General features: G+C 46.4%; 2 protein-coding genes across 7 annotated transcripts in view; one reads left to right on the top strand and one right to left on the bottom strand.

Moving 5' to 3' along the window:
- Positions 1-361: 361 nt before the first annotated feature.
- TMEM130 (transmembrane protein 130) lies at positions 362-20421 on the bottom strand. 3 transcript variants are annotated; one of them, XR_014213667.1, is made up of 9 exons: positions 20143-20421; positions 15914-16213; positions 14798-14969; positions 13622-13794; positions 11305-11389; positions 8928-9130; positions 5703-5815; positions 3699-3977; positions 362-538 (listed from the first exon to the last, which is right to left on the bottom strand). XR_014213667.1 is itself a non-coding variant. In XM_082199819.1 (8 exons), exons 1-8 carry the CDS (start codon positions 20210-20212, stop codon positions 3795-3797), a joined length of 1299 nt encoding a protein of 432 aa, XP_082055945.1. In that variant the 5' UTR covers positions 20213-20420; the 3' UTR covers positions 2987-3794. The 3 variants fall into 3 exon arrangements, 1 of the variants encoding a protein (XP_082055945.1); XR_014213668.1 differs by having other exon boundaries at positions 362-521; XM_082199819.1 differs by lacking the exon at positions 362-538 and having other exon boundaries at positions 2987-3977; positions 20143-20420.
- A 2263-nt stretch (positions 20422-22684) lies between these two features.
- Positions 22685-27940, top strand: part of TRRAP (transformation/transcription domain associated protein) — a 167768-nt gene continuing 162512 nt past the window's right edge. For 3 of the 4 annotated variants that reach the window (XM_082199559.1, XM_082199558.1, XM_082199556.1), the window contains exons 1-2: positions 22685-22819; positions 27545-27711. In XM_082199559.1, the coding sequence (XP_082055685.1) occupies positions 27612-27711 (100 nt within the window). In that variant the 5' untranslated portion in view covers positions 22685-22819; positions 27545-27611. Of the gene's footprint in view, positions 22831-27544; positions 27712-27940 lie in introns of all 4 variants that reach the window. The other variant, XM_082199557.1, reaches the window with a different exon arrangement.

Here is a 27940-nt window from a genome sequence, read left to right as displayed (position 1 = left end):
CTTCTCACCGACTTCTCCAAATCAGCCTGCCCACCCCAAAAGAGAGAAAGAAGACACACTTTGCTTATCCAAGGAATCCGGGTACAAGTCGGATTCAGTAAGCTGGACCTGGGCTTTGAAAAGAAGCAAAGCCAAAACGGAAGTGGGAAAAGAACATCCTCCTAACTTCCTCTTTAGGCTCTATGGTTTCAACTCAAGGGAGGAAAAGGTGACAGCCCCATCTACCACATGATGAAGGAGGTCCAAAGGCTTCAGAGGAATGGGGGTAGACCTCAAGGACATCAAGCCCTAAACCAAGAAGTTACGAGCGGTATCCCCCCTTCTGGTAACCTCTTTCTGCCAAAAAGTAACTTGCACACAATTTTTGAAGGGCACCAGAACTTGCTTTATTGAGGCAGTGAGTGGTAAAACAGAGGTGGCAGAGCCTATTCTGTTTTCGTTTGTGACGGGCGTCAGAGGGAATCTCTGGTGGGTGCCTTCCTTGCTGGAAATGCACATCCCAGAATGCACTTCAAGGTCTTCTTTTGAAATGTGACATCTTTATGTTAAGTATAAACAACATTTCGACAGCTTGCGGGCTTGACAGCCATATAACATCCTCAACACAGCCCTTGCTTCCTGCTACAAGGAAGTAAGTTACCAGATGGCGGCTTTCCCCCTCGGCTCTGGTACCATTTCCTTTTCTTTCTTTCTTTCTTTCTTTCTTTCTTTCTTTCTTTCTTTCTTTCTGGACCTCCTATCCCTATTCTGATTGCTGCAGTACATACGGACGCCTGCCAATATGCCTGCGCAGTAGACCGGCAGAGCTGGTGGTAGAAGTCACCTCTTCGCTGAAGTGCCTTCTGATTTTGTGCCATTATTAAAGCAGTGTCTGGAAGTGCCCTTCTTTTAAAGTGAGATCTACCAGTGAAAATGTAGTTGCTAGATGCCTTTTATGAATATAATTAATAGAACCGAGGCAAAAGGCAAGGTAAGAAGCAGAATGTCTGGTTTGTTGAGAAGAGGAAAATGAGGCCACCATCTTGCTAAAGCTACGCAGGTCTCTGTGTCTGGTCAGTCCCTGGATAGCTGACCATCCGGGAACCATGCCACCTTGGGTTCCATGACAGAAGGAAGGAGGGAAATAGGAGTTTCCTTCAGATACGTAGCATATTGATTGGCAATCCAAAGGCACACATGTAGAAAGGCAGAGGGGGTGTAGAAAGACAGTCCTCCTTTAGGATTTTGGCTGAAAATGATAAAACCAAAACAAAACATGGTGGTCAAGTATATCTCATGGGTTGCAGAGGAACACATGCAATAGAGATGGATGGATCTGTCAGTTTTTGTTTCCTGATGTTTCTCAGTATTCCAGTCATACATTCAGTTCATATCTGCAGCCATTTGCTAACCAAAAAAAATAATAATCCTCATGAAAATTCAGCAGCATTTTACGTGCGTATTTACCCTAATAAACACATCCTTGGACGCAACTTTGATTAAGCCGCACTTCTTCTTTTTTTGCAAACAACTCCCTAACAGAATGCATTTCTGTATGCCGTTTTCACTGCTGTATGCACTTCTTTGTTGCAGAACAGAGCTGCAAGATTTGGAGACACGCAAATTCCAAAGGGTAGCTGTGTTTTAGCTGGCTTCACCGTTCAAAAAAGTGCAAATTAAGATGCAAGCAAAATCACATTTCTCACCCCTCCCAATCCTACAAATAAAATTATTCGAAGTTCTGACTAAAGTGTGACACTTACACAATATGAGTGCCATATATATGTGTGAGATAGATAGAGCATACATTTATTTTCTTTAAAAACAAACAAAAACAAAACCAGCCATTTTAGACTGCAATCCTGAATGCACCTCCTGTGGAGTATGTCTTACTGAGCTCAGTTGAACTTGCTTCTCAGTAAGCCTGCATATTAGCAGTGGGTAGGACTGGGCGATATCTGGTTTTCAATATCGTGATATATTCCCAGCCAAACATCACGATATATACCGATATATAATGATGTCTGAAATAAGGATGGAGCTACATAGAGGCATTGGTTGGCTTCACAGTTTTTCCCACATTGTGATTTTTGCATAACACACACACACACACACATCATGTTTCACGATAGATTGCCAACCCAAAAGTTATGAAACCGGTTTTGGACACTACAGTGGTACTTTGGTTCTCAAACGCCTTGGTACTCAAACAACTTGGAACACAAACACTGCAAAGTAAGTGTTTCGGTTTGTGAACCTCTTTCGGAAGCCGAACATACTCCGTTTTGAGTGTTACACTTCCGATCTGAGTGCCACACTACTGTTTTGAGTGTTATGCTTCCATTTTGAGTGTTACACTGAGGTCTGTCTGTTTTTGCTATTTCTTTTCCGTTTTTGTTTTTGCAGCTCTTTTTTGTTTTGTTTTTGTGACAGTGTGGAACCCAGTTCAGCTACTGATTGATTGTGTGACTGCAGTACATTGTTTATTGCTTTCATTTTATGGATCAATGGTCTCGTTAGAATTTTTGGGTTACCAGACGTCCCTGGTTCCTGGGGACAGTCCCCGGATTTGCAAATCTGTCCCCGAACAAATTCCGTCCCTGGAATGTCCCCAGATTTGCAAATCTGTCCCTGGGAAATGTGGCAGTGGCAGCCTCAGCAGCCCAGAGCCAGCCTGGTAGCGCAGTTGGCTCTGTCTGGCTTCAGGAGCTGTTCACTGCCGCCGGCCACTGCATGGACTGGGGACGTCCGGCAGTACAGATATCCTGCCCCCTTTGTTTTGAGGCTCGGGCGGGCAGGTGTTGCCCAGTTTTTAAAAAACTCTGCGCATTTTTGTTTCACAGGGTGCGAAAGAAGGGCTTTGCACCTTTATACAATACGCATGTGTGCTTGGGCCCAGGGTCTTTTGCCTCACCATCCCCACTACTGACTCCCTGTTGCTACTCAGCTTTAAAAAGAAAGAAAGAAAGAAAGAAAGAAAGAAAGAAAGAAAGAAAGAAAGAAAGAAAGAAGGATTCATTGAAAAAATCTGGTAACCATACGTTAGATAGCAAAATTCATGTTACATTTCTGTTTTAGGGGTTGTTTTTAAAAGTCTGGAACAGATTAATCAATTTTGCATTACTTTCTATGGGAAACCATGCCTTGGTTTTGGAATGCTTTGGTTTTGGAATGCTTTGGTTTTGGCTTCTGGAACGGATTAAGTTTGAGAACCAAGGTACCACTGTATATCAATATATTGCCCAGCCCTAGCAGTGGGGAAGCTTTTTCAGCTGCAGGGACACAATCTCTCGTGGACAGCCCTTCCAGAGTCTGCATGTCTGGGGTTGCCGTGGGCAGTGGCAAACGTGGGCATGACCAGAGGTGGAGCAGCACAATGGCTCTTACCATCTGGCAACAGGATACATTTCAGGCATGCTTCACACACGCAAGCACATCTCTTCATCTAGGCAAGCAAGAGGCATTGTGGAAGTTCTAGGGCAAAATCCAGCAAGGCAAAAGCACTTAAGGAAGGTGCGGAGTAGTCCCAAGGGCCAGACAGAGGAGATACCTGCAGGGCCACATTTGGCCCAAAGGGCTGAGGCTCCCCCATCCCTGCTGCATAGGAATGCATTCTCAGTGCAGATCCAAGTCTGCTCTTTTCGGATGACCTGGTGAAATAATCTGCAACCCAGGGCCCTAGCACAGATGTTAACTTTTCATGCACCAGCAAAAGATACGGATTGCCCATGCAGCACCCCTGCATGGAGACGAGAGGAGGCGGACAGGAGAAGGTCAAGCCAGCAGCAGTATATGACAAACAAAGCTCCTGTTCTTCACATGGTGTACATTTTCACTGGCTCACGCAAAGGGCGCAGGAGGCGGTGATGCTCTCGGATCGTCTCGCAAGACTCCTGAGATGGCCAGAGGCAGCAGGTTTCGCAACACATTTGACGGCAGCTCCACTTGGAGCCAGAAGGTGAGGTGTCGGACGTTGGGGAGAAGTCAAAATCGGCAACCTGCGTTTCGACAACGGGGAAGACAAAAGCTGGTTCCAATAATGTCTCAGGTGACAAACCAACCCTCCCCATAACGGCTTAGAGAAGTTTAAGTATACTTGGAAGTTTGCATTTTTGGAAAATAGCCAGATGCTTTCAGCAATGCATCTAATTCTGTGAAGAATTATGTAGGGTGGTGGCTATTGGGCTGGATTCGAAACCTGGGAGACCAGGGTTCAAATCCCCACTTGGCCATGAAGCTCACTGGTGACCTTGGTCTAGTCACTGCCTCTCAGCCTGGCCTGACTCACTGTTGGTGGGGGGTGTTAGGATTCTTGCTCCGTGTTTGCAGTCATGAGATTGCTGTCTATCACATGACGGTGTATGTTTTCATTCCACAGAGTGGGAAGTGAGGGAGACAGGATGTTTTGTACTACTGTGTTCCGGAATGTAGGACTATTGTCCTTTGTTCTTTCTCTCTTTGCTGTCTGATGAGAAAGAGGAAGGAGCTAAGTCAGAATGCTCCGAGTGTATTATATGTAAGTAAAAGTAGATTAGCCAAAATGCTGTGCTGCTGAGTTCTGTTATGCCAATACTTTGCAGGATCGTAAGTGTGCCGATGTCTGTTGGCATTGGTCGCTGGGATGTTCAGGCTGAAGAAAGCTTTTGAAGCTCCCGAACGACCGACCAGGAGGGAGAGAACATGCCAGTCAGGCATGTGTCTCTGCCAGGGTCCTATAAGAGAGTAGGATGATCCTAACAGGGGGGACATCCAGGAACATGGGGTGTCAGGACCACAGGATCTAGCAGCGATCAAGGGTCAGAGTCAGGGGCTGCAGTCTCCAGCTATGGAGTCATAGCCAAGAGACCACTGAGCATGGGACTGATAAACAGGAGCCCATGAGAGCAACCTATCATGCCTGAGCCAGGACCTTTGAGGGTGTGTTCCCCCAAGCTTGAGGAGCCAAATGCCTCCTGGCGCACATCACCAGTTGGGTGGCGCATAGCCATAGAAGGCTATGGAGTGGAGGAGGAATGACCTGCCTTCAGGCCAGAGAGTTGGCCCCTTTAAGACACTAATGTCATGCACAAGAGGGTGAGGCCTAGAGAAGGTGGTCTGGGGGGCAGATGCTTTAAAAGGCTCAGTCTCCTCTCAGCCTTTGGAGCTAGCCTGGGGTCATACAGAGTGTGACCTGGCTGCCTGCTCTGTGGGATCTGGCCTCGGACCTGAAAATGATTCGAGGAATGGAACAGAGTGGCAGGAATCCTGAACAGCAGTATATCTGAAGGAGCATCTCCACCCCCATCGTTCTGCCCGGACACTGAGGTCCAGCGCCGAGGGCCTTCTGGCGGTTCCCTCCCTGCGAGAAGCCAAGTTACAGGGAACCAGGCAGAGGGCCTTCTCGGTAGTGGCGCCCTCCCTGTGGAACGCCCTCCCACCAGATGTCAAAGAGAACAACAACTACCAGACTTTTAGAAGACATCTGAAGGCAGCCCTGTTTAGGGAAGCCTTTAATGTTTGATGGATTACAGTATTTTAATATTTTTTTGGAAGCCGCCCAGAGTGGGTGGGGAAGCCCAGCCAGATGGGTGGGGTATAAATAAATTAATTATTATTATTATTATTATTACTGTGCTCCACGAGGCAACATTTCATTGCAGGCCCTGCTTGTGATGCAAGTAAGGTTAAATTTGGCTTGGGTTCCTCGGCCCCCAGTGTGATCATAGCAGCCTTTACGGAAGTACCTCCACAAGATCCTTTTGCTGTGCGCTGCTCCGAAACGTCACGTAGGCAGCTAACCCCAGCATGGCTGATAAGAGGGTGATGCAAGGCAGCACTAAGAAAGCTGGGTGGATGCCTGGAGAAGAGGAGAAGGAGGGTGCTTAGATTGGAAATCTATCAGGAAACATCTCAACGCCATTGTACGTTGTGTGTGACCACACTTGGACTTCTATGTCCAGCTCCTGTTGCCACAACTCAAAAAGGAGCAGCGTGAATTTTTTTCCAGCTTGAGGGTCGCATTGCCTTCTGGGAACCTTCTGGTGGCCACATGCCAGTGGTGGGGGGCGGGGCCAGATGCCAGAGTGGGTGGAGCAACCTATGCACATTTTACTTTGGTACAGCAGGGCAAGTTTCTACACATATTCACACGCCCTTCTCTAGCTGCTGTCCAGAGAAGCATAATCAGAATTTGGTGAGGAGGCATAATCAGAATTCAGGGTATGCAGCAGGGCTTGTGGAAAGAGTTCAGAGAGCTCAGGTAGAGAGGCATGGAGGCCACATTGGGTCCTGGGCCTGAGGGTTCCTTGCACTCCTTGTTGTAGATCTGGGAAAGGTGTAGGAAAGGGGAACCAAAATGGTTGGGCGGTTAGAGCAACTCCCGCCCTAGGGAAGCTTATGGAATTACAGTGGAACCTCAGGTTGTGGACATAATCCGTGACAGAGGCACGTCCGCAACCTGCAGCGTTCGCATCCTGAAGCGCTGTGTCTGCGCAGGCGTGATTTGGCGCTTCTGCGCATGTGCGAGCAGCAAAACCCGGAAGTAGCCTGTTCCGGTACTTCCAGGTTTCCCGCAGTCCGCAGCCCGCAAACATGTAACCTGAAGCAGCCGTAACACGAGGTATGACTGTAGTGGCTTTGCACTTGAGAAAAAAAGGGGAAAGTGTGTGTGAGAGAGAGAGAGGGGGGAGGGAGAGAGGGAGAGAGGGAGAGAGGGAGAGAGGGAGAGAGGGAGAGAGAGAGGTGTGTAGGATTACGCAAGGGGTGGAAGAAGTGGATAAACCTAAGCCCCTTTTCTCATAATATTGGAACCCAATGGGGTCACCTAATTACGCTGAACAATCCTGTGCAGGAGGAGAAAAGGTGAAGGAATGTAAAAGGCCCAGTCGAAATGGAGCAAGGAGCACTGGTGCACACACCAAAACTTATACAGCAGAAAATACTATTTATAATCTATTAGACTCCTTATCTAATGTAGCTCTTTGTTGGAGATGTAATATGGACAATGCTTCCCTGAAGCACATGTTTTTAGTGTGTCCCACACTAAGTTTGGGGAGAAAGTGCTGGTCAACATAAACAAGACACTACAGGAAAAATTAAGATTTTCAGAAGTGAATAGGCTCTTGAACTATATACCGATTGTATGGGAATTGACAACAATTGACAGCGAAAATGGATTCTAGGCACCCTAATGGTGTCCAAGAGACTTTTTATAAATGACATTCTCCATATATATATATATACGAAAGCATATATATATATATATATATATTTGCTTTCGTAGATTTTCACGGGTACAGGAATGCAGGTTTTGGTGTCTTCGGGTGTCTTCCCGTGTAAGAGTCGGGGTGTCTGTGCGACGTTTCGACGAGGTCTCACTCGTCATCTTCAGGCTGGTGCTTTCGGCTTCTTGTTACTGGAACAGAGCAGAGTCTGGTGTTTGAGTTCCTATAAATACTGTTGAGGGGTGTGGTGTATAGCCTCCAACGTTCTGGGCAGAAAGGAAGTTCCTAGATTAGTGTGCCTTTTCTTCTTTTGTTCCTTAATTACTTGAGGGATATCTTGGGTGATTTCATGAGTGATATTCTGAATACCACTGGGTGGGTCATTAAGTGTAGATTAGTTGCTAAAGCTTTCGTGTCTTGACCTCTTGAGCTTGTGAAGAGTTTTTCTGAGAAGATGGCTGTGCTGCATTTAGTTGTGCTCTGGCTTGGCTTCGTGTATAGGGGCGAGCTGTGGTTTTGTGCCTTGTGCCAGCCAGATCTGTGTAGGGATTGCAGGGGGGTGCAGCATCCGGAGGTGCCACTATAGTTTGGCTACTGGATGGAGTCTGTAATATGTCTGTGGAGAGGGTCTGGGTTTGGGTCTGGTGTGGTTGATTGGTGACGGCGTTCTGTGTGCCTCTGGTTCTGGTGTCGGTTTTTGTGGGGAGGGCTAATTTCCAGATGTCTGGCAGGCGGGACGTGTCGTCACGCTTGTTCATGTTGTGAGGGTGTTTCTCTATCTCGATGGCTTCCATGATTATTCTCTTGTGGTGATGTTCCATGTTAAAGAGCAATTTGGAATCTGCAAAATTAATTTCGTGTCCTGTTTCTTTCATGTGTTGGAAAAGAGAGGAAGTTTTTTCTTCTTTTTTGACGGCATTCTTGTGTTCTGCGATACGTGCATCACCACAAGAGAATAATCATGGAAGCCATCGAGATAGAGAAACACCCTCACAACATGAACAAGCGTGACGACACGTCCCGCCTGCCAGACATCTGGAAATTAGCCCTCCCCACAAAAACCGACACCAGAACCAGAGGCACACAGAACGCCGTCACCAATCAACCACACCAGACCCAAACCCAGACCCTCTCCACAGACATATTACAGACTCCATCCAGTAGCCAAACTATAGTGGCACCTCCGGATGCTGCACCCCCCTGCAATCCCTACACAGATCTGGCTGGCACAAGGCACAAAACCACAGCTCGCCCCTATACACGAAGCCAAGCCAGAGCACAACTAAATGCAGCACAGCCATCTTCTCAGAAAAACTCTTCACAAGCTCAAGAGGTCAAGACACGAAAGCTTTAGCAACTAATCTACACTTAATGACCCACCCAGTGGTATTCAGAATATCACTCATGAAATCACCCAAGATATCCCTCAAGTAATTAAGGAACAAAAGAAGAAAAGGCACACTAATCTAGGAACTTCCTTTCTGCCCAGAACGTTGGAGGCTATACACCACACCCCTCAACAGTATTTATAGGAACTCAAACACCAGACTCTGCTCTGTTCCAGTAACAAGAAGCCGAAAGCACCAGCCTGAAGATGACGAGTGAGACCTCGTCGAAACGTCGCACAGACACCCCGACTCTTACACGGGAAGACACCCGAAGACACCAAAACCTGCATATATATATATATATATATATATCACACCTGCTTTCCAACTGTGGAGTAGCTTTTCTCCTAACTCTCACCTGACGGCCTCACTTGAATCTCCTGGTACGACTGCAACATGTTGACCCCATTCTCCACTCGCACGCTAAGGCAGTACTGCCCAGCGTCCCTGAAGACGTGGCTCAGATTGTAGTGTGTAGCATTCATTGCCACCAGGTGGCAGTGGTCCCTGTCGAGCGGAACGCATTCGGTCTTGATTAACCAGCACAAGTGGAGAGGCAGGCTGGGAAGAAAGAAGGACAAAAGCTCTATTCTGCTTTAGGTGGCTGGCGCTGCAATTTTCTGTGTGCCAACTCAGAATCAAGCTGAAATGGGACTTACTCCCAGGTAGGGATAAGGGATAAATTTGATTCCTCTCCCATTTCAAGACAAGGCTACCAAACGGGGAGTTTCCAAAACAATGCGTGAACCGAAACACTGGGATCTTTTGACATGTGCTGACTCAATTTTCCAATGCAGCTCTCCAGCCAAGTAAAATGTGTACAGAAAAGATCACAATATATAAAATCAAAATCAAAACAATAACCTAAATAACAGCCCCCCCCAAAAGCCACATTTTAAAAGGGTAAAAGGTAAAGGTAAAGGTACCCCTGCCCGTACGGGCCAGTTGTGTCCGACTCTAGGGTTGCGCGCTCATCTCGCTCAAGAGGCCGGGAGCCGGCGCCGTCCGAAGACACTTCCGGGTCACGTGGCCAGCGTGACGAAGCTGCTCTGGTGAGCCAGCACCAGCGCAGCACACGGAAACGCCATTTACCTTCCCACTAGAAAGCGGTACCTATTTATCTACTTGCACTTAAGAGTGCTTTCGAACTGCTAGGTGGGCAGGAGCTGGGACCGAACGACGGGAGCGCACCCCGCTGTGGGGATTTGAACCGCTGACCATATGATTGGCAAGTCCTAGGCACTGAGGTTTTACCCACAGCGCCACCCGCGTGGGTAAAAGGGCATAGGATGTCAATCAGGTCAGCCAAAGGCCTGGTTAAAAAGGAACATATTTGCCTGGCACCAAAAGGTGTACAATGAAGACACCAGGTGAACTTCCCTGGGGAGAGCATTCCACAGATGGGGAGCCACTGCAGAGAAGGCCCCGTTCTCGCGTTGCCACCCTCCGGACCTCTCACGGAGGGGGCACACGAAGGAGGGAGTCAGAAGATGATCACACCTGGTTGGCCACTGTGAGAACAGGATCCTGGACTAGATCCTGGCTTGATCCAGCAGAGCTCTTGTTATGTTCCCCTACGCACACATTCTACTACGTATTTTCTTGCCTCTGCCAAAGCAGAAGCGTAACAACCCGGCTGGCAGTGCAAATGGATAAGAGAGCCAAAAACAGCCGCTGCTCCAGATTCATTAGCTCAGCGACTGTTTTGAGAGATGATGTGGCAGATTTTGGCCGGCAATGTGATTGTTATGTGTCTTGAAGAAGAGTCAACAACAGACCTTTGTCCTGCTGCATTTCGGGACAGATTCCTGCTCTTTGGACCTCCGTACAGACAGCAAACACCAGCTATCTCATCCTTCAGAGGTTAGCTGCTTGCTTCCCGGGGCGTAGTCTACCCAGTGAAAGCAATGCACTTGGCCGTGTTTACTTCTGATCTAATAATCCCTTGATTTCATAGAGATGAAAGGGACCTCTGAGGGCCATCCAGTCCAACCCCCTTGCAATGCAAGAATCTCAGCTAAATCATCCATGACATATGTCCATGCAACCTCTGCTTAATAACCTCCAAGGAAGGAGAGTCCACCACCTCTCGAGGGAGACTGTTCCACTGTTGGACAGCTCTAACTTTCAGAAAGTTCCTCCTGGCGTTTAGTCAGAATACTCATTGTTCTACCCGGACACTGAGGTCCAGCGCTGAGGGCCTTCTGGCAGTTCCCTCACTGCGAGAAGCCAAGTTACAGGGAACCAGGCAGAGGGCCTTCTCGGTGGTGGCGCCTGCCCTGTGGAACGCTCTCCCAACAGATGTCAAAGAGAACAACAACTACCAGACTTTTAGAAGACATCTGAAGGCAGCCCTGTTTAAGGAAGCTTTTTAATGTTTGATGCATTACTGTATTTTAATATTTTGTTGGAAGCTGCCCAGAGTGGCTGGGGAAGCCCAGCCAGATGGGCGGGGTATAAATAATCAATTATTATTATTGAATCCTCGGGTCCAGGCACCAAATCCAGCCTCCCAAGACTTTCTATCTGGCGCTTGGGATGCTCCTCAAACCACACACTCGCCAGAGAATTCCTTAAGAGACAACTGATACACATTTCAGTTCCTGTTTCCTATGCCTTCGGGAGGTGCCTGTTGTCCTAGGAAACCCCAGAGGAGAATGCAAATAGCAGATCAGAAGGGAAAGTAGAATGATTGATATAGGTGTTTTTGTTTTGTTTTTTTGTTGGCTGCTTACCTGCCTTGGATATGCAGCGATAGATTTAAGTTTTCCATCACATGAGCCTCTGTGGATCCCACAATGTTAATACTTCTGACGGCATCTGAGGTAGAGAGGTTAAGAACTGTAAGTTTGTGCTTTGAAGGAAGAGCATTCGTTGCTGGTCTTAATGTCATTAGTATTTGGGGCAAATCTGAGAGGGATAACATTGGAAGCACAACAGCGGGGATCGTTCGGCTGGCAACTTAAGGGTTAATTCTGTTGCCAACAGAATTTGGTTCAAGCTGTGCACAACCACCTATGCACAACCTGTGTATCTGCAAACAAATGCAAATACTCCAAAATGTGCGACAGACCTCCTTATAAAGGGAACCCAACCTCCCTGCTCAGCAAAGTGAGCACAGTTAAGCATGTGCAAAGTGCTTTTCTCACATCTCAACCAGATCCTCACAGCTGAGATGAGGGGAAGAATGCCCAGGCTAAAGAATGTTTTTTCCTTCCCTGTGGGCCTGAGCTTAGACATGCTTTATTTTAGCGATGGGCAGAGATAACTGGAATCCAGCAAGTGAGAACATCTGAGGCCAGTTTGGGAAGGACACACGCAAACATTGTGTCTTTCGATCTCTGCCAAGCTAGACTGGTGACTGGGAGCAGCTGCCGAGACCATATAACACTGGTCCTGAAAGGCCTACATTGGCTCCCAGCACATTTCTGAGCACAATTCAAAGTGTTGGTGCTGACCTTTAAAGCCCTAAACGGCCTTGGCCCAGTATACCTGAAGGAGCATCTCCACCCCCATCAGCCTGGACACTGAGGTCCAGCTCCGAGGGCCTTCTTGCAGTTCCCTCCTTGTGAGAAGTGAGGTTCCAGGGAACCAGGCAGAGGGCCTTCTCGGTAGTGGCGCCCGCCCTGTGGAACGGCCTCCCACCAGATGTCAAGGAAATAAACAACTATCTGATTTTCAGAAGACATCTGAAGGCAGCCCTGTTTAGGGAAGTTTTCAATGTTTGATCTTCTATCGTGTTTTTATTGTTCTGTTGGGAGCTGCCCAGAGTGGCTGGCAAAACCCAGCCAGATGGGCGGGGTATAAATAAAAAAATATGATGATTTCTGAACCAATCTGGCATTACACTGAAAGCTGCAGACTGTTCCTGTTCCATAGCCTACTCAAGAGTCTGTAGCTGCCCTGCCAATTTCAGGCTGCCCTCGGCCCGCTCCTCTTGTCTGACCTCTTACAACAGTGGTCCTACCTGCCACCTTCCTCCTCTGCCTCAGTGTCGCCCTTGTAGAACTCCGCAGGGAGGAAGGGGATGGGGACAAAAATAGAATTTGTTGGCTCTGGCTCTGGCCACTGTTGGTTTCCCTTCCTTTTGTGCTGCCAGTCCCAATAGGACAGTGGTGTAGCGTGGGTTGTCAGCACCCGGGGCAAGTCAAGTAATTTGCGCCCCCTAACCCGTGGATTTTAGCACTCGAGTGCGAGCGCGCCCCCCCCCCAGATGTTGCGCCCGCCCCCCCTGCACCCCACACACTACGCCACTGGGGCTGGGGGCAAGCGAAGGAGCCAAGGACCCCCCCCCAAGGCTCAGCAGGAATTTATTAAGCCAAAGCCCCCTCCCCTCGGGCGCCTCCCCGCCCCCTCCTCTCCTTGGGCTGTAGGTGGAGCTCCAGATCCGGGCTTGGCGAGCGCCTCTCCTCTTCCCTGCCGGGTCCGGGGGCTTCGAGCCGTGCTCCGTCCTCACCCCCCCCGGCTGAGACTTGCGCTGAGAGCTGGAGCCAGCGGCGCCGCCTTCTGCCGGGAGACCCTCGCCCGCCCGCCGGCTTCCTCTCGGAGGGTTTAGGCGCGGCGAGGCCCCTCGGAGCTCTCCTCCCTCCCAGTCGGCAGAAGCAGCCGCCGCTTGTGGCTGGGCCGAGGGGATGGCAGCGGCGTCAGGGGGCGGAGGCTGCCCGTGCCCGGCCAGGCGTCGGTGGCGGCATCGGCACTGCTGCAGCGGCTGCTCCTCCTGCGAGCAGTGAGTGGAGAGCAACCGCAGCGGCGGCGGGGGGCGCGCGCGCTAGGGCGCAAGGCTGGCGTCGGCGGCGGGGAGCCCGGCGGAGGAAGGAACTTGTCCCTTCCCTCTGGACTCGCGCCCCCCCAGATGTTGCGCCCGGTGCCGCCGGCACCCCTGGCACCCCCCACGCTACGCCACTGCAATAGGAGCCAGTGATCACTGATCTGTAGGAAAGGAGACCAAGCTGACCTGGGCGGCGTTTGTGTGCGGATCAGATCTCCTGAACTTGTGTTCCTCACAGACCAAAAGGGATGCTGAGTATAGCACTAGCTTTTCCCTGCCATTACCCATCAATTCCAACGCAGCAGAAAAATGCCCTGTTTTCTGGACCATCTTCCTTCGTTGCTCCATCCTGCTCCCATCTTGTCTCCATTCTGCTGCCACCTCCAGGTGCACGGTGCAAACCCCAACAGTAGGGTAATTGTGGTAGACGGTGGGGTGTTCTGTTGTCATCTCGGTTCTGCAGGTGATGGGGAAACAGTGGAAATCAGTTGTGTTTGCGTAGGCATATTATTTGATGGTTTCATTCATGAATTGCTTCCTATGCATCTTTAACATCTGAGTAAGAAGAGACTATGCGCCATCTGGACCGTGGCCTGGATTCAGTGGTGGACTGGATCGGGGCCAATAAACTGTGTTTGAACCCTAAGGATACGAGATGAGCCTCCTGGATCAAGCTAATGACTTATCTAGTCCAGCATCCTCTTCTCCCAGTGGCCAACCTGTGAGAAACCCTCAAAGCAGGATCTGAGCATACAAGGACCCTCCCATCCTCTGGCCTCCAGCAGCGGGTATTCAGAAGCATTAGGGTCTCTAGCTGTGGAGCCTGAGCATAGCCAGCATGGCTGGTGGTCAGAGGCACTGTGGTTGAGTGGCTCTTATGTCAAAGAAATTGGTCAGCCGTCTACTCTAGACATGTTCCAATCCCTCTGAAATGAAGATCTAGGGCTAGGACTGGGAGATATATCAATATATCATCCAAAACTGTTTTGAAGTCCATACTGTGCTATTGGTTTCATAATTTTTGAGCTGGCAATATATTGCGTATCATGATGTATGTGTGTGCTATGCAAAAATCACGATACAGGAAAAACCGTGAAGCCAGCCAAAGCCTCTTCATAGCTATATTCTTATTTCAGATATCGTGATGTATCAGTATAACATAATGTTTAGCTGGTGATATATTGCAATGTTGAAAACCAGATATCAGTTACGACTGCTCTTTGCTAGGGATAGTCTAGTCACAGTGATTCATGCCTGGTAACCTCAATTCTCAGTAACTGCAATGCGCTCTATGTGTGGTTATCATTCAGTGTGATCTCAGAGGTCCACCTGGTGAGAAATGATGTTTGTGGGGGTGGTGCGGTCTGTCAGTAAGGATATATTAGTACAGGCATATAAATAATGGTCTCTGCTAAAATCTGTATAAATAAAAGGGAGGGAAAGAAAAAATACGGACGTACCCATCTCCAAAATCCCATTTGTAAGTGAATGAAGCTGACTCGAAATAATTACTTGGGTCATGAAGTAAGAATGATACCCGGGTCTGGGCGCCTGTTGGAGATCGGGAGTCAAGTTTGTCAAATACCTCATGGTCCTCTGTTTGGGTAATGGACAGATTCCCTACTATAAACTCTGTGGGGGGGGGAAATACAAAGAATATATTTAGTCATCTGAAGCTCTCTCAAAGACCTTCCCATCTAATGAGAAAATCTCTCGTTTATTCTTTTTGAGGACATGCAAATACTGGGATTTCCCCAGCTTTGATCAAGTTTAATTGGTACATGGTATCAACTAAAACTTTAAGTTGCTCATCAGGGGGAAGTACATTTTAAAGGAGAAAAAAAGATCTGAGTATTAGCTGAGACTAAAAAGTGGCAGAATGGAAGCCAACCGCAATAAGTAGCTGCACAGACCAATTCTATATCTCTGTCCACCCTTCCTCTTAGACAGGAAGGAATATAAGAGGACTTCCTGTTCCAGCTGAGCGTTGCTTATGCAACAGCGTCATCCTTAGCTCGGCTGTGTCTCCCAAACTTCGCTATACAGTACTTTAGTCCTGACTTATGGCTTGCTGCTTCTTTGTTCACCCTGTGGTTCTTGTGTGGTCCTTACCACTGGTTGGTCCCATGATCCCTGGCTCACCCCAGCCAAGGCCTGGCAATGGCAGAGGGCCCTCGTCAATTATGTGGGTGAGCAACAGAGATGAGCTTTGGAGTTGTATTGAGAAAGTATTTTTTGTGAAAAGGCAATGGTCACAGGGGAAGGCTGTCCCAGAGCCAGGAAGAGTTGGGAGGCGTCTGAGAAGTGATGAGCCTAGGAGAACCAGCATTGTAAAGTTCTTGGACGTAGTGGGAGTTCAACATGGCCAGTGGCTTCCCAGATCCAGCCACTGCTATCAAGAAAACCCTAGTCAGGTGAGTCATGGACAGGCAGACAAGGTCACAGGCAAGGGTGGAGAGTCCACCACAGATGTTGCCTCCCTTCAACCTAGAGCTGGCCCTGTAGGACATCTTCAGAAGCACTGTACGAGACCCCCTTCTCTTACAGGAAAACATAATAAAATATGCACATTTTACCTGACACCTCTAACACCGTTAGGTTTCTTGCAATGGTCTGACAGAGCCAGCAGTCTGTGTGCATCACCTGAACGGAAACAGGAAAGACTCCTGGAAATGGGCTGGTCACTATAATTGTGGAGTCCACACCATGCCCGGAGCTCTCTACCAAAGTCAAAGGGGCATAAACCCAGTTGAAATGGTACTTCCGGTCACTAACGGGTGAGTTGCCTCCATCCTTCACACGCAACGTGGAATGAATCGTAGCCTGTGCTTCTGTCGTGATGGGGCCGTCATTGGTAATGTCCAAGCCGTACAGGACTGAAGAAATAAAATCAATGGATACTATTTCAGAAATTCACAGTGCAATCCTAACCATACTGACTTAGAAGTAAATTGAAGCCCTGTTGAATTCAGTGGGATCCCAGGTAAGACTGCAGCCTTAGCTATGGCAATAACAAAGCCAGGACCACTATCTGTTTTCATTTCCTAGGCACACCATAGAGGAGCTCATAGTTGCTGTTTGTGGTCCCCTGTGGCTCAGATGCGCAGCTCATATCTACTAGGAGCTGTGTACTCAGCATTGCGGGCCCAGTTTTGCAAAACTTCCGCCCTCCAGCGAACATATAGGACCCCTCCCTGTCGAACTCCCGGGGCTTGGGGAAGACTTCATTATTATTATTATTTCAGCAGGCATTTCAAGTTTTTCTTTCTCCTTGTTTTATTCTTACTTTTAAGCGAATTTTATGATGCATGCTTTATCCCTACTGAATGCTGCTTATGCAAAATGGCATTAAGCTGTGCATGTACTACAGTCGTACCTTGGTTCTTGAACGCCTTGGTACTTGGACGTTTTGGCTCCCGAACGCCAAAAGCCAGGAAGTAAACGCTCCAGTTTTCAAACGTTTTTTGGAAGCTGAACGTCCTACACGGCTTCCACTCAAGTGCAGGAAGCTCCCGCAGCCAATCAGAAGCTGTGCCTTGGTTTTCGAATGGTTTCGGGAGTCCAACGGACTCCAGGAATGGGTTAAGTTTGAGAACCAAGGTTCTACTGTATTTAAATAAATGAATGGTAGATTCTTCTTCTGAACCCAAAATATTTTCTGGGCAGGCGACAACTTGAGAATGAGCAATACTGGTTTGACGTTAGTTGGATGGATTCATCTTGCTTTAAAACTGCAAATGATAAATGCGACTTCGAGCCTGGTGTTAATTTTGTGTTGATACTGATCTGGACATCTGGAGGGCTTTTATTAACTTAGATGTTAACCTTAAGACATATGTGCTGATGACTATTGTATCTGAGATGTGAACGAATGGTGGTGGTGGGGTCTTGTTACTATTGGTATTATTTATATATTATTTCTGTTTTTTATTGCCTTTAATTCTCCCCCCTTCTGCCTTCCTTTTCTTTGTTAAACGTTAATAATAAAAAATGATAAATGGGATCCTTGAGCTTACAAGACCTTCCGCAAAACGTTCTTCTGGAGACCAGCAGGCCAGTTCTTTGACTCAGCAGAGTTTTCTCTCTCACCTAAGGATAAATACACTGTACCACATTGCCTGGATTCCTAATGCTCCTTTACCCAGCCATAACTGATGACAAATGTTAACACACCAGTGCGATGAACAAATCCAGGAGTGTGATAAATCGCAAGCTATTTAAAGCCAGCTCTTTGAGAAACTGTACTTTCTCCTGCCACTTGGTTCCAAACTTTGGAGGGTGAAAAATGAGCAGGGAACGTAACATATTGGTATCTGATATATGGATGCTTTTTGTTGATGTTATTATTACCGCATTTTTCCGTGTATAACACGCCCCTGTATATAAGACACCCACTTTTTTGGGGGGGGGCACTCCAAATTAAGAATATGAGGGGATACACTATCCATGTATAAGACGCCCCCAATTTTTAACATAACTTAAAAATAAATAAATCCTAGTCTTATACACGGAAAAGTACGGTATATTTCTAATACAGCCTTGACATAGTTTGAAATGGGAATTATAATATCTACATGGTGCTTAGGGAACAACTTGCACCTTAATATCAGCAAGACAAAGGAGATGGTGTTGGACTTTCGGAGGAAGAGAGGAGAACTAGCCCTGCTGTACATCGGGGAGGGCTGTGTGGAGAGAGTCTCTTCCTTTAAATTCCTAGGAGTTTATCTCAGTGAAGACCTTACTTGGAAAATAAATACAACCCAGGTGGTTAAGAAAGCCCAACAGAGACTCTATCTCCTCAGAGTATTGCGGAAGAACGATGTCAATCAACATCTGATGATCTCCTTCTACCGGTCCACAATAGAAAGTGTCCTTTCATACTGCATCACGGTGTGGTACGCTGGTTTGACATCATCTGATAGGAAGTGCCTACAGAGAGTGGTAAATACAGCACAAGATATTATGGGCTGTCCCATGAATCCACTGGATGAAATAGCGGAAGAACGTTGCCTCAGGAGAGTGAGGAAAATTCTCAGGGATGATTCACACCATGGCCGGCACTTTCTGGATCTCCTGCCCTTGGGCAGAAGATATAGAAGCATTAGTCGCGCCAACAGGGTAAAGAACAGCTTCTATCCATGGGCTGTTAGGCTGCTGAATGAAAAGATAACAACAGGGCAACTGACTTTAGGTTTGGTGGGTGTGCGTCAGTAAATAAGGGGAATTCAGACTAAGAGAGCTGAGTGGGTGGTGCTCGTGTAATCTCACTTTATACAAGTTGTACAAGTGACAATAAAGTATTTCAATTTCAATAAACACATGAATAAATAAAATGAAATGACTATTTCCCCTGTCCTCTGTGCATCAGGGCAGGGCACACATTTTTCAGCCTTAGGGCCACATTCCCCCATGCATAATGATGTGGGGGCCACACGTCAATGGTGGATGGGGCCAGATGCCAACATGGGCAGAGCAAATTGATGTGATAGTCACCTTTGTACAATAGAGTGTCACAGGTCCTCCCACCTCTTGTGGTACTCTCTCTCTCTCTCTCTCTCTCTCTCACACACACACACACACACACACACACACACACACACACAGCCTCTCTTTGGCTTCCTTCCAGGCAAGTGAGAGCCACCACAGTTCACAGACATATTCCAGCCAGGTGAAAACATTCAAGGGGTGTGGGGCCTGTCGGAGCGGGTGTAGCCCATGAAGAATTCCAAGGGCCACAGAGAGAGGCTTCAAGGGCCGTATTTGACCCCAGAGTTTTATCAGAGCAATATCCTGCTGACCTGAATGGTGATGACTTTGGAAAAGAAACGAACATCTGCCCTCTGTACGTAAAGCAAATTTTGTAATTGTAGAGTTAAAGCCATCAGATCTGTTCAGCATGTTAACAGAGTACGGACTCAGTGACCGGGCTGTTTCCAAATGTTTGCCTTAGCTTAAGAATACTATTAACAATTCCAGCAGCAGCAGCAGCTTCTGGAAAGAGGTCATTTAACAAAAAGCAAGCTAATAAAGAGTTACAATCAGGAACATCTTGTGGATTTGGCCCGGCTACTGAACCAAACAAACATTGCCAGGACAATCAATTTTCACGTGGTGACTGGAAATTTTTCCCACAAAAAGGCCAGAAAAGCATTTTTTAAAAAGTGAATAGTAAGTTTATATACCTTTCTAAAACTAATACTAATGTATTCTGATGGCCTGATCTGCATTGCAATATAAAATAATGTTTCAATGTGAATTCTTTCTCCTCATCTGTATTGCAGCGTAAACAAAGATGTTCAAATCAAATGTTCAAAATTCCTCTCAGAGGCCCTGTCCCTAGGATTAAAGTTTCTGATGTAGAACTGCTGTTTTTCGCTCTTTTCCCTCCAATGGGGAAATGTCCTGGGTGAGAAAAGCTCCTGCCACGCCTTCTTCCATCTTGCACAGAAGCAGAACATAGAGCCATCAACCCCGGAGCTGCGAAAAGCCATCTCTTCCTCCAGACAGTCACTGTCCACCAACTCGGATGCCATTTATTATCTTTTAACCCCACCGGACCCTGAGATGTAAGGCAATTCTTGCCTGCCCTTCTTCTAGAGGTCTGGAATATAATTGAAATGAACGGTGCAGTGTGGAACCCTAGATTTAAATGCAGCCCCTTGAATGCCAGCCAACACACCTTGACATTTATAGCCATGCTCTTGTGCTGGGATGCTGGCAGAATAAAATCTCCGGTGCATGTATGCATCTCAGAGTATACAAATCACATTGCTTCTCTTAGACATAAAGAGCTGACCAGTCTTACCTGATGCTGATCTGACATGGCAAAGGAGCAGCACACTGGAGAGGCTCAGAGAGGCAAGTGTCTGGGCCATTTAGAAAACAGCTTCCAAAGGAAATGTCATCGGCTTGGCTCCCGCAATTGCTTAGCTCCGGCAATCAGGCTTCATCTTCAATTGTGCTAGCTTGCCTTAAGGAGGAGACGGCCAAGTATCAATGGCAGGTGCTGCCCCCTAAGGGCAAGCTGGTTGTACTGCACCTTACACATTGTTCCTGCGCTGAAGATGCGGGTCGCATCCCCTCCCTGCAGAAATGTTATTCCTTGATTTGTTTGTTTTTGTTTTAGATTAAAAGCAAAACAAATATATTATACAGAAACGACAACCCCTAGAATATTGTGGCTGGGGAAAGCTGCTGTTCTTTCTTTCTTTCTTTTAAATAAATTATGTTTACTGAGTTTTAGAGAACATACAGGAAGCACAGAATATAGGCAAAATCTGAAATCAACAGATTCACCTATACCTAAAATTAGGGGTAGGAAGGAGGAGGAATGAAAAACTGGATGGCAAGTATCAGGAAGAGTGGATTAAATTTAATGATTATCTAGTTAAATTTGTTAAGTTAAATTAACTGAAAACAGCTTGCAGATACTTAATTGGCTTAGGAATTTATTTATGTTAAGTGATGAATTAATATGTTTAATTCCATAAGGTGAAGATTTAAGGATGTTAATGTTTAAGTTAAATTTCATTAGAATTGGGATTTGGAAATCTGTTAAAAGGACATGCAATGAAATTCAACCAAGGGGAAGCGAGGAAGTCACTTAACAAAGTAAATAAGTGTAATTTTCAATAAGGCTATGATTTATGTTTGTTTGTCTTGTGTGTTTGTTTGTTTATAATGTGAAAACGAATAAAATTTTTTGAAAAAAAGAAAAAGAAAAACTGGATGGCCAAGGCGATGGAATGGAAGAGGGCAGGGCTGACTGAGTGGAATATTGAACTGCTCCGCTACACTGCAACATTTTGTTGCAGGTCACATCTTTATTTCCAGTATGATGCAGAATGCAGGTTGCTAGCACTGCATCCTTAGGAAATGATCTCAATACCAAACATTCAAAAATAAAAAATTCACATTCCTATGCATATTCCTTCTCTAATTGATTTTGGTTTTTAAATTGTAGCATCCTTCTGTCCCCCCCCCCATTTATTCTGCCACACAAGGACCTTATTTGATACAATTATGACTAAATATGAAAGTTAAATAATATTCTAATGCTTTAGGACAGATGTTTTGGACTACCCATCAGCCCCAGTCAGTCAGATTTGGAGTCCTGCTCTGGGTTGCTGAAAGCATCACATACAGTAGCTTTACAGTCATCCACACAACAACCCTGTAAGGCTTGTCAGTATTAATATCTCCACATCGCAGGTGTTAGATTGAGGGTGACTGAGCATGGCGTGCCTAAAACAATCTGATTAAAGGAAAGCAGTGAAATTTCAACTAGGCTTCTATGGTATTAAAATTTATCGTACTTTAGAATTATAATCTCTACTCTTCCTTTCCCCAGGTATCGCTAGCGTCATATACACATCTACTTAGAAGTATGGCATATTGAATTTAATGGGGCTTACTGCTCAGTAAGAGATGTTAGGATCGCAGCCTTACTTTTCTTGAAAATTAAGCAACTAATAACGTTATTGCTTGTGGTAGCCGGACAACTGATTGCACAAAACTGGAAAAATTGAGGGTACTTGCAACTTTCCATATGGAGACAAAATGTATAGACAGTGGTGGCATTAATGGAGAAATTTAGAAAATATATGTAAGCTCCAAATGGAACTCAAGACTCCCAACAATTGTATGGAATTATGGTTTCCTTTCATTACTTTCCTGTCTGACAATCTATAAAACTGGCATCTTTCATCTACGCATGGACCATAGTTGTTTAATGTACTTTGTTAAATACACGGGTGAGAGGTGGGGGCGAGTTTTGTTGTTGTTGTTAAGTTTATTGATGTATAGGTATGATTTTGATGCTTAACATTGAGGGGGAAAAGGAAGATAAGGTCTACGCAATCACTTTGCACACCCTTATTACAGAGCACGCCCTATTGAACGTAGAAGCACTTCCCAGTAAAGATCTATCCAGTATAGGATTGCCCTGCGCGCCCCACTGTTTGCATAGGATCGCCCTGCGCGCCGAGGGAAGCGGGGAGGGGAAAAAAAAAGACAGCAGCGCGCTGATTGGTGGACGAAGGGCTAGAAGCGGGACGGACATAAATATAGGAAAAGTTGTAGAGTGACCATGCAACCTAAACTTCCGGTGAACAATTGAAGGCTCCGAATCTCTATGGCGTGAAGCGGCGCCGCTCTGGCTCTCAGCCGCTCATTGATGAACCCCGCCCCTTTTTCTGACATTCCTTTTGCCCTGAGAGAGCGGAAAGCCAGTTTTTCGACGGGAGGCCGGAAGTAGTAGGAGCGCTTTGCTCTAGTTCTTTCGTATCTCTATAGCGAGGAGAGCTAACCGGAAGTGGCGCTTGGTGTGCTTCCGCTTTGGGGTGGGCAAGCAGCAGGGGGAGGCAGGCGGGCAGGCGAGGAGAGGCGCCCATGCGCCTCTGGTGCCTCCGTCGCTGCTCCGGCCACAGCTGCTGCGCGGAGGCAACAAAGGAAGGCATGAAGAAGCCGCGCGGCCTGGACTGGTGAGGGGAAAGTGGGGCGGGGGGACCGGAGAGGAAACGGGGCGAGGGGAAAGGGGAGGGGGGCAAGAAAGGAGGGCGAGGCGAGTCCCCCTCCCGTTCTGAGAGGAAAGTGGGCGTGGCTGCGGGAGCTTCTGAGGGAGGCCGGAGGAGGCGGGGTTTCTGCTGTGGAGGGAAGAAAGGGGCGGGGCCGAGCGCACGGGCGCCGGGGATTGGTCCGCCGCTGCGCGCGTGGCCTGCGAGGGGGAGGAGTCAGCCGAAGGCGCTGAGGGGCCCCTGACGCCTCGTAGAGGCTAGAGTGGCTTTCCCCTCACCTGCTCTCCCGCCTTCTGGGTGGCTGCTGGACTACAGCTCCCATCATGCCTCGCCGCTGGCCACGCTGGCTGAGGCTGATGGGAGATGGAGTCCCCACGGGGGGCCAGGAAGTTGAGGGACTGAGCTCCGAGTTCGAATCCCCACTTGCCCGTGACCCGCTGCCACTCGGCCTAACCTACCTCAGGGGGGGGGTAGTTGTGCAGATGACGTAGTACGTGCGTCTTATGTGAAAGGAGAACGGGGTGGGGGTAAGGATGGAAGACTTGGTGGCCGTCACTGCCTCCTGTGGGAGCCAGTTCCATAGCTTCAACTAAAATAGTGAAGATCCGGGTTCAAGTCTGCACTGGTTGACTTTTAGGCAAGCAGCTCCTGCTCTGCCTAATTTCCTTACAGGGTTGTTGTGTGGATAAATTGTGGGCTTCTGCGTGCACGTGGGTGGTGGTAGAACTATGCATACTCACTTGGGAGTTCAAGGAAGTCCAACCAGCTGTGCTTCCTTTTAAGACCTGGCACATTGTGGTGGTAAGATTCTGCAGGTATGATCTAGTTGAGATTCTTGCATTGCAGGGGGTTGGACTGGATGACCCTTGGGGTCCCTTCCAACTCTGTGATTCTAAGAAAATTCATAGCCTGAGGCAGAATGGGAGGGGAGATGGGTTGCTCCTTTGGAGAAGTGAAGTGAGAGCAGTTTAGGGGGCTAAGAACATAAGAGCTTTGCTGGATCAGGCCAGGGGCTCATCTAGTCCAGCGTCCTATTTGTATAGTGGCCAGCCAGGGGCTGGTGGGAAGCCTGCAAGCAGAACCTGAGCTTGACAGCACTTTTACCATCCTGCCATTTCCAGCAACTGATACTTAGAGGCATACTGCCTCTGACAGCAGAGGTTTTGTAGATTGTATATGGGCAGGGGGTCTGTTTGGCAAACAGTCCAAAACAGAGGCAAGCTTTCATGTGGAAGGGGTTTGTTTGTTTATATACCACCCTTCAATGTAAGATCTTATGTTGAATTGGAATGGAGCTGGAGAGAGGAAGCATTTACTGTATATCCTTACTTGCCAAAATTTGTATCCTGGCAAACGGGATGTGTCTTTCTCCATTTATCCTCCTTACAGCTCTAAGGTTTGCCTTAGACCAGACATGTTACTTTTGAATTTCATTTTTTTTAAATTTTTTTAAAAGTAATATTTATTAAAGTTTCAAAAGGTACAAAAAACAAAACAGAAAAACAAAGAAAAGAAAAAACACACACACAAAAAGGTTCCACCTTTTAGATCTCATTTTCAGTAACTTCTTTTCACGACTTCCCCACACCTCCCCTTCTTGTATTCCAGATCAGATTGTTTGTTCAGCAAGTTTTTATCCTTAATGTCTTAACCTTGATTTAATTAATATATTTATTTGTAGTAAGTTTAACCCTTAGTTCATTATTATATTTAGTTCAGTTTATAAAGCAACTTCTAAATTATCTACCTTAGTCATATATATAAAAAAAAGAGAGAGAAAAAAGAAAAATACTTTTTCTAAGGGTGACCCTAATTCCCTTCCACGGATTCCCCATTCTTATAATAATAAACAACATAAAATTTTTACACTGCAAAATAAAGATCAGGCCCCCTTTGGACTTCCAAACCCCACCCTTCTCTCCCCGGTTTCAATCCCAAACCATAGTCCATTAGTCCATCTTTTTAGCCTGGTGACCTTACGTCCGAGGCTCTCAAATCTCTCTCAGTCCCTTTCAGCCGGCTTCTTTGGAGGTCTCTTATGATTGGCACCCAAATTCGAAGAGATACTTTCTCAATGCTGACCATGATCCTTCCAGCCAGGCCTACTTGTTTAAAGGTGGAGCTCAAGCTCTGTTTCTTAAATCCATATGTCCCAAATAATCCAGCTTTCACCTTGGTCGAACTTGAAGTCGTCTTGACAGGTTCCCGGCTCTCGTTTGTCTTCTGTGACATTTCGGCCACCCCTCCTTTCTGCTCCTCCTGTTCAGCAAGTGTCTTTTCCTCCTCTTCGGTCTTTGGTTTCTTTTCTTGTCCAGCTGCCTGTGTTTTGAACATCAAGTCCTTTTCCAACTCAGTAGATATATTTTCTGTTGACTTCGGTTTTGTAGAACTTGTAGACAAAACATGGCCTTGCTCATACATCTTTCGCAGCTTTCCCATGAGAAAAACAAGCTCAGCCAAATCAGCTCGTATTTTCCGACCTATTTCCATTTGTTACTTTTGAATTTCAGTGTGTAAATTTCAGTGGCAAAAATTTGTCCCAGTGCTGAAACATATTTGTTTAAATGGCAGGATTTCTCCTGCATTAACAACAGCGATTGCTGTCATGCTCCCATGCTACTGTGTATTGTTTAAAACCCAGCTATTTTGATGCATGTGAACTGTTACCAATTGAAAACATCACATGTTTGCCCTGGTTGTGTTATGGCCAATGACTGAAATTGGGGAATTGAACCTTTACAAGTTTTCCAGTAGTGAGGTTTTTTAAGGTTTTTAACAACAACAACTGGTTTAGCTCCAATAATACTTTGCATGAGTTCTACTCACTACAAAGTTCTACTCAGTGTAGACACAACTGAAATTAATGCACTCAAGTTAGTCATATCCATCAATTTCAGTGGATTGATTCTGAGTAGGACTAACATTGGCTACAGCCTTAATATATTTTATGTAGAATGATTACCCTGTCACCTAATTAAATAAACATTGATTGAACAATTGGATGGAAATGTTCCTAAGTGTAATTAGTTTTCAAGTAAAGAATCCCACTGGCTTTAGTTCTAGAGATGATACACAAATGCACCATAGCAAGCACTTTAGAACAGAGGTGGGCATCCTTTGTGGCACGTGTGTTCCCGGGTCTAAGCCTGTGTGTTTTTAAAGCAGCCTTTCTCAACCTAGTGCCCTCCAGACATTACAACTTCCATAATCCTTGACCACTAGCCATTACTTGGTTAAGGATGATGGGAGTTGTAGTTCACAGCACCTCTGGCCAAACACTGTAGCCCTAAGAATGATTAATGAACGACTTCCAACTACTGCACTGAAATGCCCACAAAATAAATATATGGCAAAGTGAAGTCATTTCCTTGCAAACAAGCCTTTGCTTTTGTTGTTGCTTAATTTGATATGTTTATTATTAGTTTTGGCTTTTTGTGTCTTTATTCCTTTGCTGCTGCTTTTAGGCCGGTGATGGTGTTTTTAAATAATTGATCATTGCTATTTTTGTGCTTCTTTTTATCTCTCCAAAACTGCTTCAAGCAACTTCTTTTGGGAAGAGAGAACTGGGATAGGAGTTTTTGATATAAATAATAATTTATATAACAAATATTTTGAGAGGAAAATTAAAACATCTTAATTCAGATGCACATATGCCCCACCCTCAAAACTTTTGTCAGTCGTATTTGACAACAGAGTGGGCAGAATTCATTTCAGTCCCCAAATAATTATTTCAATGTCACACATGCAAGGAAGGAAAACACTAGCTCATTTTAAGGTAATTCTGTTTCTCCCTCCATAAGTCGAAGCGCAGGAAGTATAATGCCATTACGTCAGTCTGTTCTGCAGTCACATTTTGGCTACTGCTTACTCTCAGAAAAGTACAGAAAAGGCACTTTTACATCTGGATCCTAAGCATGTTAGCTTAGAAGTCAGTCCACTTTCTACAGTGGTTCTTACACCTGAGTCACTGTGCATAGGCTTGGAGTACCTTCTTAGGAACATAGTTTGCATCCTTCTTTAGAGAATGCAAATCTGACTACTGTTCAACATGCCATGGTCACATCCAGGTTAGATTACTGCAGTGTGTGGGGTTGGTTGTCTTTGAAAAGTGTTTGGACATTTCAGTTGGTTGCAAATTGCAGCAGTGGGAGCTTTGGGTCCTTATACGGCAAAATTTGAGTTATATAGATAGTGTGCCAGAGGCCTGCTCATGTGAGGACCTAGGTGAGCCGTTCCTTATGCAAAGGTGAAATTCAATGCATGAAGGGCAATTGAAGCATCCTATGTGGATGGTTGGGGTGATCCTGGTATCCCACTATGCGTTGACACTATGAGTTGACACCGGGCTTCAGTATAGCTGAATGAGCTTCAGTATACCTGATGAAGCGTCTCCACCCCCATCTTTCAGCCTGGACACTGAGGTCCACCTCTTGAGGACCTCCTCGGTGGTAGCCCCCTCTCTGTGGAACACACTCCCATCATATGCCAAGGAGATAAAGATTTACAAAGCTTTTAGAAGACATCTGAAGGCGGCCCTGTATCGGGAAGTTTTTAATGTTTGTGGCGTTTTATTATTTTTTATATTTTGTTGGAAGCTGCCCAGAGTGGCTGGGGATACCCAGCCAGATGGGTGGGGTCTAAATTATTATTATTATTGTTTGTTAAAGTAGCCTTGCACTTTGTTTTTAACAGGCTGACTGATCCTTGAGGTCTTTAACTCTTCTTTGTAAGTGATAACTAACATTCAAACGAGGGAAAAATGGCATTTGTTTCAACGCAAGGACCCACTGTGGTTGACCAAACCACTTTAATGAAAAAATACCTCCAGTTTGTGGCAGCTCTAACGGATGTCAATACACGTACGTTTATTTTCAGGTTTTTTCTTCTATTTTTGTTTCATCTGCTAGACGAGTTATTCACACTGGCCTAGTGCAGGTGTATCACTGGCTCTTGCAGATTGCAGCCCGCAAATCAGAACCTAAATTTGGGAATGTGCTTAACCTTCATCTTTCCTGTCATATGTGAATTCTTATTGGCCTTAAGCATGATTTTGAATTTTATCTGTACCAATCCTGAGCATTCTTGATG

The sequence above is a fragment of the Podarcis vaucheri genome, assembly GCF_965113315.1.
Source record: "Podarcis vaucheri genome assembly, chromosome: 14".
NCBI lineage: Eukaryota > Metazoa > Chordata > Lepidosauria > Squamata > Lacertidae > Podarcis > Podarcis vaucheri.
This window is presented reverse-complemented; position numbering and strand designations above follow the sequence as displayed.

Coding starts and splice junctions, on each gene's coding strand:
- TMEM130 (XM_082199819.1), bottom strand. CDS start 20,212: ATGGCCCAGACACTTGCCTCTCTGAGCCTCTCCAGTGTGCTGCTCCTT. Junction 16,214..20,142: donor CCATGTCAGATCAGCATCAG/GTAAGACTGGTC, acceptor TTATTTCTTCAG/TCCTGTACGGCTTGGACATT. Junction 11,390..13,621: donor TGCTGCGTTGGAATTGATGG/GTAATGGCAGGG, acceptor TCTCTACCTCAG/ATGCCGTCAGAAGTATTAAC.